Source organism: Octopus sinensis, linkage group LG8 (genome assembly GCF_006345805.1).
Source record: "Octopus sinensis linkage group LG8, ASM634580v1, whole genome shotgun sequence".
Classification (NCBI taxonomy): domain Eukaryota; kingdom Metazoa; phylum Mollusca; class Cephalopoda; order Octopoda; family Octopodidae; genus Octopus; species Octopus sinensis.
The window spans coordinates 78593623-78606715 of record NC_043004.1 but is presented as its reverse complement, the minus strand read 5'-3'; the positions used below and the strand labels follow the sequence as shown (position 1 = coordinate 78606715).

The 13093-nt window shown below is 40.8% G+C and overlaps 1 protein-coding gene and 1 long non-coding RNA gene across 2 annotated transcripts in view; one reads left to right on the top strand and one right to left on the bottom strand.

Annotated features, from left to right (window-relative positions):
* Positions 1-13093, bottom strand: part of LOC118764596 — a 17180-nt gene continuing 4087 nt past the window's right edge. Inside the window, exons 2-3 of the long non-coding RNA XR_005000413.1 lie at positions 3047-3056; positions 1-11 (exon numbers count right to left, since the gene is read on the bottom strand). This is a non-coding gene — a long non-coding RNA (uncharacterized LOC118764596). The remainder of the gene's footprint in view (positions 12-3046; positions 3057-13093) is intronic.
* The window catches only part of LOC115214973 (ATP-dependent RNA helicase DDX24), a 25334-nt gene continuing 16516 nt past the window's right edge, over positions 4276-13093 (top strand). Inside the window, exons 1-6 of the mRNA XM_029784072.2 lie at positions 4276-4465; positions 6881-6959; positions 8289-8327; positions 10386-10451; positions 11845-11993; positions 12410-12817. Coding sequence (XP_029639932.1) covers positions 4325-4465; positions 6881-6959; positions 8289-8327; positions 10386-10451; positions 11845-11993; positions 12410-12817 — 882 coding nt within the window. The 5' untranslated portion in view covers positions 4276-4324. The remainder of the gene's footprint in view (positions 4466-6880; positions 6960-8288; positions 8328-10385; positions 10452-11844; positions 11994-12409; positions 12818-13093) is intronic.

The window sequence follows — 13093 nt, the reverse complement described above, 5'->3', positions numbered from 1 at the left end:
CGGCAAAACGGCTGAACACTCATACGTCACGTTCGACAGGAAAGTCCTCCACCCCACCCACCACCGTCATTAAGTGGAGGTGCAATGGCCCAGTGGTTAGGGCAGCGGACTCGCGGTCGGAGGATCGCAGTTTCGATTCCCAGACCGGGCGTTGTGTGTGTTTATTGAGCGAAAACACCTAAAGTTCCACGATGCTCCGGCAGGGGCTGGTGGCGACCCCTGTTGTACTCTTTCACCACAACTTTCTCTCACTCTTTCTTCCTGTTTCTAGTCCCCGACTTCCTACGCAACCGCTGAGCCTGGATGCGCATTCATCCATCCGTCGATGCTCTCGGTGTCGGGGGTTTGACCTGCTTTCTCTTCTGCGGGTCTTACGAATAGCAAAGGACCACGTTTCGGACTTCTCCTATCTTGCGAGCTCTGGGACGAAGACCGTTCGCTCAACAGCAACAACATCATCCAAACTACATGTTACAACAGACAACCTCCTCTGTGTCCGTTTATTCTCATTGGCAAACTTAACACTGTAGTGGTCAACAGCAGAGTTTCTCATGAGAAAGGGCTGTATGGATTGCCAAAAACGGAGAGATAAATATAGCAATCACTGAGCATGGCTGGGGAGAAGTCTATGGCTTTAGCTCTTTGCTGCAAGAGGTTTGAAAATGTTACATCCAATTTTGGGTAAAACACCGGAACGAAAATCATTGATGAACGAATGCAACTTAAGGAGACAAACTAACAAAATAAAAGCAAGGGATTGAGCTGTCTTAAGCCCATCGGAGTTATGTCCCTTAGATTGGTCTCTTTCTAATTAGTGAGTTGCTTGCCAGAATTGAGATGGCAAACGTCGGTCCATTTTTGTGTGATAGATGACTGTAAGGTGAAGAGGAAGTAAGGGTGGAGAGGAAGTAAGGAGGAAGATGAAGTAAGGGTGAAGTGGGGCTAGAGAGACAGGGGTGCAGGCAGAGGTGGAGGAGCGTAAAGGAACAAAAGAGGGTATTTTAAAAAACGTCTGCTCGTGTATATGCATGTGTGTGCGTATAAGTATATAAGTGCCGTGTTGGTGCTTACTGGTTAAGGGCGTTGCACTCATGATCGTAAAAATGTGGTTTCGATTCCTGGACCGGGCAATACATTGTGTTCTTGAGCAAAACCCTTCATTTCAATTTGTTCCAGACCACTTAGTTGGCAAACATGAGTAATCCTGCGATGGACCAGTGTCCCGTCCAGGAAGTAGGAGGGTGAAGAATATATGTCACAGAATCTAGGAAACGACCTTATGAGCCTAAGGCTCAAGAAAGACTCCTTCTCTCTCTCTCTCATCTATCTATCTATCTATCTATCTATCTATCTATCTATCTATCTATCTATCTATCTATCTATCTATCTATCTATCTATCTATCTATCTATTTGATATAAAGGTTGGAGGAGGGAAAATATTAACTTCTCATTTATTGTGTAAGATGCAACAATGTGGAAGGAACCAACCATTATAAAGGGTGGCGCATGAAAAAGTAAGCCGGGTGCCGTAGCATAGTCCTTATCCCTGTAATAAATTTGCAAGTGCTGGAATGGTTGTAGCTCGCCATTAGCAACGCTATTCAGAAGCCCTGTATGGTTATTGCCTCTTTTGCTTTTGCCATCCATTCTTAATTGCTGTACATATGTGAAATGATATGAATTCAACTTTGGACTTTTCAACACCCACTGGCATGAATTCTTGCTTAAGTGAGACTGCAGCGCCAATTTACATGTTGACTTCTTTGGACTTCGAGTAATCCTTCGGCAAATGTCCTGAATAACATTCAGGGTTCGAACTGTAGAATCTCTGGATCTTTTCGGTTTGACCGGCAGTTTTTTAAAATAAGTTCCACGTAACTAAACACTTTTAAACTTCGTATACTGGTAGAATGTGCTTATAAAACATCTTTTTCTCTTGGCTTTATTGAGAAAATTCTATAGTTTGTAAGATATTTGTTATTTTTTTTCTTCAGCATATTAGTTGATTGCAAGATTGAATTAAGTGAACGTTTCTAACCTTTTTCTGCAAGATGGCGTTCTCATTGGCGGAAAGAGTGCAGGTTGTGGAAGTATGGGAGAAGGTGTTCTGCTAAGAAAATGCATAAAATTTTTGAAGCTGAGTTTCCAAGTAAAGGCTTAGCAGCAAAAGAATACTACAAATGTTGCTTAAGAAATGATACATATTCAAACGGCACAGAATGTTTTCACCTCAATAGACGTCATTGATTGGTTGAAATTGCAGAAATTGAAGAAGAAAAAACAACAACAAATATCTTACAAACTATAGAATTTTCTCAATAAAGCCAAGAGAAAAAGATGTTTTATAAATACATTCTACCAGTATACGAAGTTTAAAAGTGTTTAGTTACGTGGAACCTATTTTTAAAAACTGCCGGTCAAACCGAAAATATCCCCAAAACGAAGTCAAATTATATGTTCTATATAAAAGTACATCGAAAAATCTGTTGAGCTAAGTTTATTGTTCACTGCATACTTCTGCAACTTCTTTCTTTTGCTGCTGGTTCTGGAACCATGGCCATATCCATTGTTGTTCCTTTAACTTTGGGGAGTTTAATGCTGTTAATGTTCTGTTTGAATAGTTTCAGGTTTCTTCTAATTAGAACCTGACAACGCCTCTGCATTGACAACAGGGTGTCAGTCCTCCCTCCCCAGAACGTCATAATCTTCACCAACCCCTAAACATTACAGTCTCAAGTCCTACGACTCATAGGGCCAGTTATTCGGTTTCCATGGTGCGTAAGAGGATAAAGAATACGCACACCATCCGTTTTCGGCGTAACAAAAACCCTAACCCTAAACACCGGGTGTGCGTATTCTTTACTTTCGCCGCGTAAGTGACCGAGATCGCATCATCGTCCCTAAACAAGTCGCCAGTCTGTTGCAGAATTACTCATGTACAGCTGAGTGAAACCGACTAACGTGAAATGAAGTATTTTGCTCAAGAATACACCACACCGCCCGGTCCAGGAACCGAAATCGCGATCTTGAGATTGTAAGTACAACAGCCTAACCACTAGGCCACGCGCCTTCACTCTTAGAATCTCCCTGGAATTTACTCCCAGCTGATGTCTTTCGCATAGATGTTAACCTGAAACAGTGGAGGCGCAATGGCCCAGTGGTTAGGGCAGCGGACTCGCGGTTTCGATTCCCAGACCGGGCGTTGTGAGTGTTTATTGAGCGAAAACACCTAAAAAACTCCACGAGGCTCCGGCAGGGGGTGGGGGTAGTGATCCCTGCTGTACTCTTCTGCCGCAACTTTCTCTCACTCTTACTTCCTGTTTCTGTTGTACCTGTATTTTAAGGGGCCGGCCTTGTCACTCTCTGTGTCATGCTGAATATCCCCGAGAACTACGTTAAGGGTACACGTGTCTGTGGAGTGCTCAGCCACTTACACGTTAATTTCACGAGCAGGCTGTTCCGTTGATTCGGATCAACCGGAACCCTCATCGCCGTAACCGACGGAGTGCTTCCCCCAACCTGAAACTATTCAAACAGAACATTAACAGCATTAAACTCCCCAAAGTTAAAGGAACAACAATGGGCATGGCCATGGTTCCAGAACCAGCAGCAAAAGAAAGAAGTCGTCCATTCCTCCAGACCAATCCTATAGAATATCAACTGCAACGACAACGCAAGCAAATTAAGTCATCTAAAGATCAATAGTCGTCGGTTTTCTGATTTTCTAAGAAAGAAATTATTAAGCGGAGCCGAACTTCTTTTACTCAGAAAATGACCGACAGAAAATACTGGGTTGTCACATAAATTCATTCTATTTTTTTTTTTTTTTACCATTTTAATCCTTTCCAATACTACTTGAATTAACACGAAAATTACTTTTATGGGAATGTTTATGGCTTCTTGTAGTTCTATTCTTCCTCTACAACTTTTGTTTATCATTTTTGAAATTTGTATAAATTTAAGCCCCCCCCCCAACAAATAATAGTACTAAGCAAAAAGTCACGATAAAACAAGACAAAAACGAACGAATTTATCTGACAACCCAATGTCTGTATTGGATCCCACCGTTTCTTGATGCAAGGGAAGTAACCTTCTTACCTTAAGTACATCTTTCACTATTTCTTGAGCACTTACATTAAATGTTGGTCTAATCAGTAATAATTAGATAATTAATTATATTAATTACAATTAAATTTAAATATATCATGATATAATGATTATAGGTAGGTGAAGTAGCATAATGTTCTTTATAAATATTTCGAATTTTATTTCGTTAACAAGACACCGGTTTCCATTCCGAGTTTTATAGAAACTGTTTTTAAGATGGCGAACAAATCTGAATCAGATTGGAAACCGATCGAGATCGACCCACAATTTTTTTCTGACAAGGAATTTAGGAACCTTGTCTGCATAGAAGAAGTTACTGACTATAAAATTGTGAATGGACAGATTATTTTAGGCTCTGTAAGTATATATATGTTGCTTGTTATGTGTGAATGTCCTGTCTATATCCACCAACCCACGTGTGCGTCATGTCCACGTCCGTCCTGCTTGCTGTGTTTTCTTTAATTTCTCGCCTGTTTCAACTCTTTTCGGTATTATTTTAGGATAACACCAGCTCATGAGATGAGTGTAAGAGTAAATATTTACGCGGAAGGGGCATGAAATGGAGAGTCGGGGTACAAAATTTAAAAAAGAATTATATTTGTGTATGTAACCAGTGCTATATTCGATTGTAATCGTTCGTCCTAAAAACCTAACGCTGCAATGATAAATCCTGGGAGAAAATTCTCCACCTAGACTTGTGTCAAACACATTTTGTTTGGGGCCCTGATTAACGTCATTTGGACAAAACCTTTTCTTCCTTGTTTTTTTTCTTCACCATGAGGTAATGATTGCTATTCTGAAAGTTCGCTGTTCTTTCGTTGTCTGATCGCTTAGTAATTAACTAATTAATGATTAAGGTGCCACTGTACTCCATCACCATAAAAACAAATTGTCGCGTAATACAGAATTTATTTAAATATTGACGTGTGATTTACATGTGATACTTTATTTTCTCATATCTCGATCAAGTGACAGATCGAACTGCCATTGGAATTAATGGTTTCATATGGCACAAGGCCAGCAATTTGGTGGGGAGGGTAATTAGATTACATCAACCCCTATACTCAACTGATATTTATTTATCGAACCTGAAAGGCTGAAAAGCAAAGTCAACCCCGACGGAATTTGAACTCGTAAAGTCTAGCGAAATGCTGCTAAGCATTTTTGTCCGGCGTGCTCACAATTCTGCCACCTTTGCCAATGGAATTTACAACCATTTGAAATATATTTAATCAGGGGCAAACACTCAAAAAGCATGAACTGTTATTTACATATTAAAGACATATTCATCATCATCATCGTTTAACGTCCGGTTTCCATGCTAGCATGGGTTGGAAGATTTGACTGAGGTCTGGCGAACCAGATGGCGGCACCAGACTCCAATCTGATCTGGCAGAGTTTCTACAGCTGGATGCCTTTCCTAACGCCAACTGCTCCGAGAGTGTAGTGGGTGCTCTTAATTGCCATCGGCACGAGGGCCAGTCAGGTGGTACTGGCAACGGCCACACTCAAGTGGTGCTGTTTATGTGCCACCTGCACAAGAGCCAGTCCAGCGGCACTGGCAACGACCTCGCTCGAATTTTTTTTCATGTGCCAATAAGTGCCAGTAAGGCGATACAGGTAACAATCATGCTTGAATGGTGTTTTTTACGTGCCACCGGCACGGAGGCCAGCTTCTTGCTCTGGCAATGATCATGCTTGTATAGAACTCTTAGCACTCCACTAGCACGGATGCCAGTCATCGAATTTGATTTCAATTTCACTTGCCTCAACAGGTCTTTGCAAGCAGAGTTTAGTGTCAAATGAAAGAAAGGTACACATAAGTGGGCTGGTTACACCCCTGGCATAGGCCACAAGGTTATATAAAATATTCACAAAATACTAAACTCATAGTACAGTTTCACTTCTCACTGAAACACTCGACATTTCCACGTCTTGAAATATTATTAGGACTTCATAACTGAAGTCAGCCTAGTACTCGTCTTAAAGATTTCTTGTTTTCTTTGTTGAGCCATGTCATCATGACAAGTGCTTTTTATACCACTGCTCAAGCCAAAATCACATTCATTATAAAGGTAGCAGTGTTATTTCCTGCTTGCATCATTGTTTACCATTCTGGTGTTGAATCATTATTCTTTTTATGCAACACCTGTGAAAGTGGATATACTTGAAGTGCAACAGGAAAGGCAATTGGCCATAGAAAATTCTGATCCATGCAACCATGGAACAGTGACCATTAAAATGATTTGATGTGTGTATATTCTGCCTATATGTCTGTGCACACCTTTGAATGCAATGTATGCCAGGTTTGCAAATCCAACAGAGGCCTCAAAACACATTTTAAGATCCACAAAAATCAGAACTTATCTGCAGCTCTTGGTGGTCCAAATCGGATATGCAATCTATGTGGGGGTCTTTTGAAAACATTGCCTGGTTTAAAAAGCCACATCAGATGCCATAAGGTGTAGGTACAGGAGGTGGTCAAACTCTGCATAAGGTTGAAAACAACCACTATATATGTATATGTGTATGTGTGTGTATTTTTATGACAGGCTTCTTTCAGTTTCTGTCTAGCAGTTCCACTTACAAGGCTTTGGTCAGGCCAGGACTATAGTAGAAGACACTTGACAAGGTGCCAAGCTGGGGGACTGAATCCAAAACGATGTGGTTGGGAAGCAAACTTCTTACCATACTTCTGGTGCCATGTAAAATATTTTCCACTGATATACTACCAACTGAATTGTAGTTATTATAAATATTTTCTCATTGTAGGAATCAATAGAACAAGCACCAAAGAGAAAATTGACTCAAAATTCTTCACAGAAGAAAAAAAGGAAAAGGGCCAAACTTCGTAAGTTTTAAAATTTTAAAAATTCTATTTGTTTATTTCATGATATTTGTTAAACTGTTGACTGTAATCAAGTATGTAGAAGTTGGGACGCTGCGGTCCTGGGTAACATGTTTAATGCAACAGGAGCTCAAATTCAGGTGTAGGCTATCCAAGAAGGGAGCTTCCTTGAGGTCACTCAGTCTGTTAGAAATAGTGGCTAAATTTTCTTCAAATTGACATCCTAGAAAAAGAGGAAGGACACTGTAGATATTATAGTAGTTGATGGAATGGTCGTGACTGGAATGTCAGGTCTGTTGGTCTGAGGTTAAGCAACAGTAACAACTCTGTTGCAGATATTGTGACTTTATTTCAGACATTCGAGCTAGGTCGCTGCCAGTACTGCCTGACTGGCCCCCGTGCTGGTGGCACATACAAAGCACCCACTACACTCTCGGAGTGGTTGGCATTAGGAAGGGCATCCAGCTGTCGAAACTCTGCCAAATCAAGATTGGAGCCTGGTGCAGCCATCTGGTTCGCCAGCCCTCAGTCAAATCGTCCAACCCATGCTAGCATGGAAAACAGACGTTAAACGATGATGAACGACGAGGTTCTTTTATTGTTTTTGAAAAAAAGTAATAGAATTCTTAACCCTTTCAAAGCGTGTGTCTGCTTTTAACAAATTTCATTTGTCTCTATTATTCCTGGAAGATGCAAGAATGGACAGCCACATGGGTTCGTGTTTACAACTGAAAATATCAATGTTTCTTTCAATTAGCAAACCATAAGCACAAAACAATGTGGCTGCCTGTTTTTGTGTCCCCCAGGAGCAGAGTGAAGCATAATCACACCTGCTGGTACTTACTTGTGAAGTCAAAGAGTTAAGAGATGTTCTGTGAGAAGCATTTCATTAAAATGTCTGTTTCAAACACTTAAGTGCTGAAAAAATTGTTAAACATGATCAGCTTTATCATTTTACATCTGTTTTCCTTGCTGATATGAGTCAGAGAGACCACCGCAGTCCAAGTTGGTTCTTATTTAGCGATACAGACTTTCTAGACAGATGGGAAAACCAAACTTCATTTGTCTTCTTCAATTTTGCTTAGGTTTCTACAGCTGGATGCCCTTCTTAATGCACTTGGTGCAGTTTGTTGTAGCACCAGCATTAGAGAAGTTGCCATTCTTGGGACGTAACAATCTCTTGTTGCTTTCCCAGCTCTAACCACTTTATGATTAAATGCTTTTTTATCATTGCACCAGCACTAGTGAGGTTTACATGTTTTGGAATTAAATAAGATATACATTCAGACTGTATTAGGTATTAATATTTTTCCATTTTCTTTTTATTTTCAGGTAAAAATGCGGATGTTTCTGAAAAGAAGCTATTGTCTGGTAGGTTGATCTTTTACACATTTGTACCTATAAACCTTGAAATGGCCTTCTCGTTTAGTATTTCTTCTATCTTTTCTTTAAAAGCAGAAAGTTGGCTGAGTTGTTAGTGTCAGATAGAATTCATTGTGCTGGTTCTTTCAGCTCTACATTCTGATTTCAAATCCTGCTGAGGTCAACTTTGTCTTTTGGGTGGAGACGCAGTAAAAAATGATGCACCAGTCCAGAGTAGTGAATTGTTGATGTTTTGTAAACCAGTGCAGTACCCTTTATGTAACCAAATCACTGCTGTCTTAAAAAAGGATGGACTCTTTGGATAATGTAGTCCAGGATGCATTATTTCTAAATGAGAGGGTGGCCATGGCTAGAACGTCCTTGGTCATAGAACTGCTTGATCAGGATTGACTTACCAAAAAACCACATCTGATTTATTCAGAGCTTTTATAAGTTACTAAAGTCCACACCTCATCAAATTCACTGCTGAAAGCACCTGTTTGAAATGGAGCTTTCTAATTAGTCATATGACCTTGTTTAACCCATTTTCATTATGTTTCTCTTCAAATACAATGCTTTTGTCTCACCAAATTTTGAAACCAATGGATGATTCAGTAAAATAATGTTGTCGTTAATAAGTTAGGTATTTAGAACATTAATTAACATTCAACTTTGATGGAAGGTTTTAATTAGTTAACCCTTTGTTGCCATATTTCTGTTGAAATACATTTCCTTGGTTTCAATCAATTTTGAAACTAATAAAGAATTTAGTGAAATAATTTTGGCATTATTAGGTGGGCGTTTTGTATATAAGGCGTGAAGGCACATGGCTTAGTGGTTAGAGCGTCAAACTCACAATCATGAGTTAGTGAGTTCGATTCTCAGACCGGGCTCTGTATTGTGTTCTTGAGCAAAACACTTTATTTCACGCTGCCCTAGTTCACTCAGCTGTAGAATTGAGTTGCTGCATCACTGGTGCCAAGCTTTGTCTTTCCCTTGGATAACATTGGTGGCGTGGAGAGAAGAGGCTGGTATGCATAGGCAATTAATAGTTTTCCACAAAAACAACCTTACTTGGACTTGTGCTTTGGAGGGGAACTTTCTAGGTGCAATCCCATGGTCATTCATGACTGAAGTGGTGGGGGTGGATCTTTTTAGTATATAAAATGGTATGAAATTTTAATGGAAAGTTTTAATTTAGACCATAACCGTGGCCTTTACCAGCCCACTTATGCATACCTTTCCGTCTTTGGACACTAAACTCTGCTTGCGAAGACCTGTTGTGGCAAGTGAAATCAAAATTGAATCAAATTCGATGACTGGCTCCCGTGCCAGTGAAGCGCTAACAGCTCCATCCGAGCGGGATCACTGCCTCAGCAGCTGTCTGGCTTCCGTACCAGTGGGACGTAAAAAGCACCATTTGAGCATGATTGTTACCAGCGTCGCTTTACAGGCACTTGTGCCGGTGGCATGTGAACTAAACATTCGAGCGAGGTCGTTGCCAGACTGACTCCTGTGCAGGTGGCAAGTAAAGAAACACCATTTTGAGTGTGGTCGTAGCCAGTACTGCCAGACTGGCCCTCGAGTGGTTGGCATTAGGAAAGGCATCTGGCTGTGAAAGCTCTGCCAGATCAAATTGGAGCCTGACGCAGCCATCTGGTTTGCCAGTCCTCAGTCAAAAAAGCACCAACCGATCATGGCCATTGCCAGCCTTACCTGGCACCTGTGCTGGTAACATGTAAAAAGCACCCACTACACTACGGAGTGGTCGGCGTTAGGAAGGGCATCCAGCTGTAGAAACACTGCCAGATCAGACTGGGCCTGGTGCAGCCTTCTGGCTTCCCAGACCCCGGTCGAACCGTCCAACCCATGCTAGCATGGAAAGTGAACGTTAAATGACAATGATGATGATGATGATCAATTTAAAACAGTTTATATCATAGAACTGTGGGTGGTTTACCAAAAGAGTTAACAGGTACAAATATTTCTGTCATTAATGAAATTTACAATATAGAAACGTTGGAAAGCATTTATTTCAGTTTCATGTCTTTTTGTTACCCTCACCAGATAAAAACAGCACAGAACCATCAAAGACAAAAGGCCAAGCACATTCCACTACAGCATCTTTACCAGGTAAGGATTAAATTGTTTTGCAATTGTTATTTTTATAAATATTTTGGCTCATTATTCTTCATGTGAAGATTTAGGACTTATTAGATGGCTCGTAAAAGGCACCATTCGAGCATGATCTTTGCCAATGCTGGCTACGTAAAAAGCACCATTTGAGCGTGGCTGATGCCAGTATCACCTTTCTGGCCCTCATGCCAGTGGCATGTAAAAAGCACTCACTACATTCATGGCACAGGTGCCAGGCGAGGCTGGCAATGGCCACGATTGGTTGGTGCTTTTTATGTGCCACCGGCACGGAGGCCAGTCGAGGTGGCGCTGGCAACGGCCACATTCGGATGGTTCTTTTACATGCCACCGGCACTGGTATCACAACTACAATTTCCATTGATTTTTGAAAAGCACCATTCAAGCGTTGGGCCTCATGGAGGCAAAGTGGTTGATGCCAGTGGCAAGTGAAAAGCTCCTTTCAAGTGTTGGGCCTCATAGAGGCAATGACCAAGACCTTTGGTATTATGTTGTACTTGAGAAGACCCATCAAACCAAGCAAAATCACAGTCATGGCAGATACTGGTGTCATGCAAATGGTACTTATGCCGGTGGCACATAAAAGCACCCATGACACTACACTCTCAAAGTGGTTGGCATTAAGAAGGGCATCCAGCTGTAGAAAACCATGCCAAATCAGACTGGAGTTTGATGCAGCCTTCCAGTGTGCCAGCCCTGGTCAAACCCTCCAACCCATGCCAACATGGACAATGGATGATAAATGATGATATATATATACTCACTTTTGCGTTTCAGTCATTTGACTGGCCATGCTGGAGCACCACCTTTAGTCAAAGAAATCGACCCCAGGACTTATTCTTTATAAGCCTAGTACTTATTCTGTCAGTTTCTTTTGCCAAACTGCTAAGTTTCAGGGACCTAAACACACCAAGATCAGTTGTCAAGCAATGGTGGGTGGACAAACACAGAAACAAACACACCCATAAATATATATATATATATATGACGGGCTTCTTTCAGTTTCCATCTACCAAATCCACTCACAAGGTTTTGGTCAGCCTGGGTCTATGGTAAAAGACACTTGTTCAAGGTGCCATGCAGTGGAACTGAACCCAGAACCTTGTGGTTGGGAAGAAAGCTTCTTACCACACAGCCATGCAGCAGGTTTCTTTCAGTTTCCATCTATCAAATCCACTCACAAGGCTTTGGTCAGCCTGAGGTTATAGTAGAAAACATTCAAGATGCCATGCAGTGGGACTGAACCCAGAATCACATGGTTGGGAAACAAGCTTCTTACTGCATAGCCACCATAACCAAAAGTAATACAAAGAATACAGTAACGGTTGTTGTTCTTTGAAGCTGTTTATATTTTTGTCTTTTTCTTCCTTAGATATGGGTGCTTGGGCTCATCTCCCGGTGCCTGAACCTGTCCTCCAAGCAATTGCTGAGCAAGGTTTTACTCAACCAACTCCAATACAGAACGAATGTCTGATTCCTGCTATTGAGTACAAGCAAGACATCGTTGGTGCTGCTGCAACTGTAAGAGACCTGCATATCTTATCTATTTATTAACTAAATGTTTTAGCATTAGTTGCGTTTGGGGTTTTTGTTACAGTCTCTCTTGAGAATAAAAACATGTAAACTATTTTTTTTAATAATGTAATTACACTTAATCAAGATATGGACTTTATAAGACTTGTTTTAATATTTTTCTTATGTAAAGTGGCAAGCTGGCCGAATCATTAGCACACTGGGCAAGATGCTGAGCAGCACTTCATCCAACTTTATGTTCTGAGTTCAAATTACACTGAGGTTACCTTTCGTCCTTCAGGATCCGTAAAATAATTACCAGTTGAACTTTGGGGGTTCCATGTAAATAGACTTACCTGCTCCTCTAAAATTGCTGGTCTTGTGCCAAAATTTGAATCTAATATTTTCCTATGTCTTTGTTGTAGGGAAGTGGTAAAACTTTAGCCTTTGGAATCCCTATTTTATACAATATCATGGAAGATGAAAAGATTAAGGCATCTAAAAGCAAAAAGCTTGAAACCGATAATGAGAACAATGAAAGCAGCCTGGCTCCAGAGAATGAAAATGAAGGAAAGTCTAATGATGAGAACGAGACACTGAAAAAAGACAATGATAGTCAAAATGTTGAAATTAATGTCATGGCTACAGATCGTGAACTTTTAGAAGATGAAGTTGAAGATGAAGATGATGAAGATGGTGTATTTAAAAATTTTGAAGATTCTCAGATTTCAGATGAGGATGGTTTAAAAGCTTTAATTCTCACTCCAACACGTGAACTGGCAGTACAAGTGAAAAACCATTTAGTTGCTGTAGCTAAATACACAAAAATTAAGGTCAGTTACTTTTGTGTTTGTTTTTGTTGTGTTTAATAGCACAAGTTATTCTTTGTTGTTATCAGTTTCTAGATTGTTCTCTTATCGGAATTGAAATTACTCAAAAATCAATGGAAATTGTAGTTGTGACACCAGTGCTGGTGGCACGTAAAAGAACCATCCAAACGTGGCCATTGCCAGCCCGCCCTAACTGGCCTCCGTGCCAGTGGCACGTAAAAAGCACCAACCGATCGTGGCCATTACCAGCCTCGCCTGGCACATAAAAAGCACCCACTA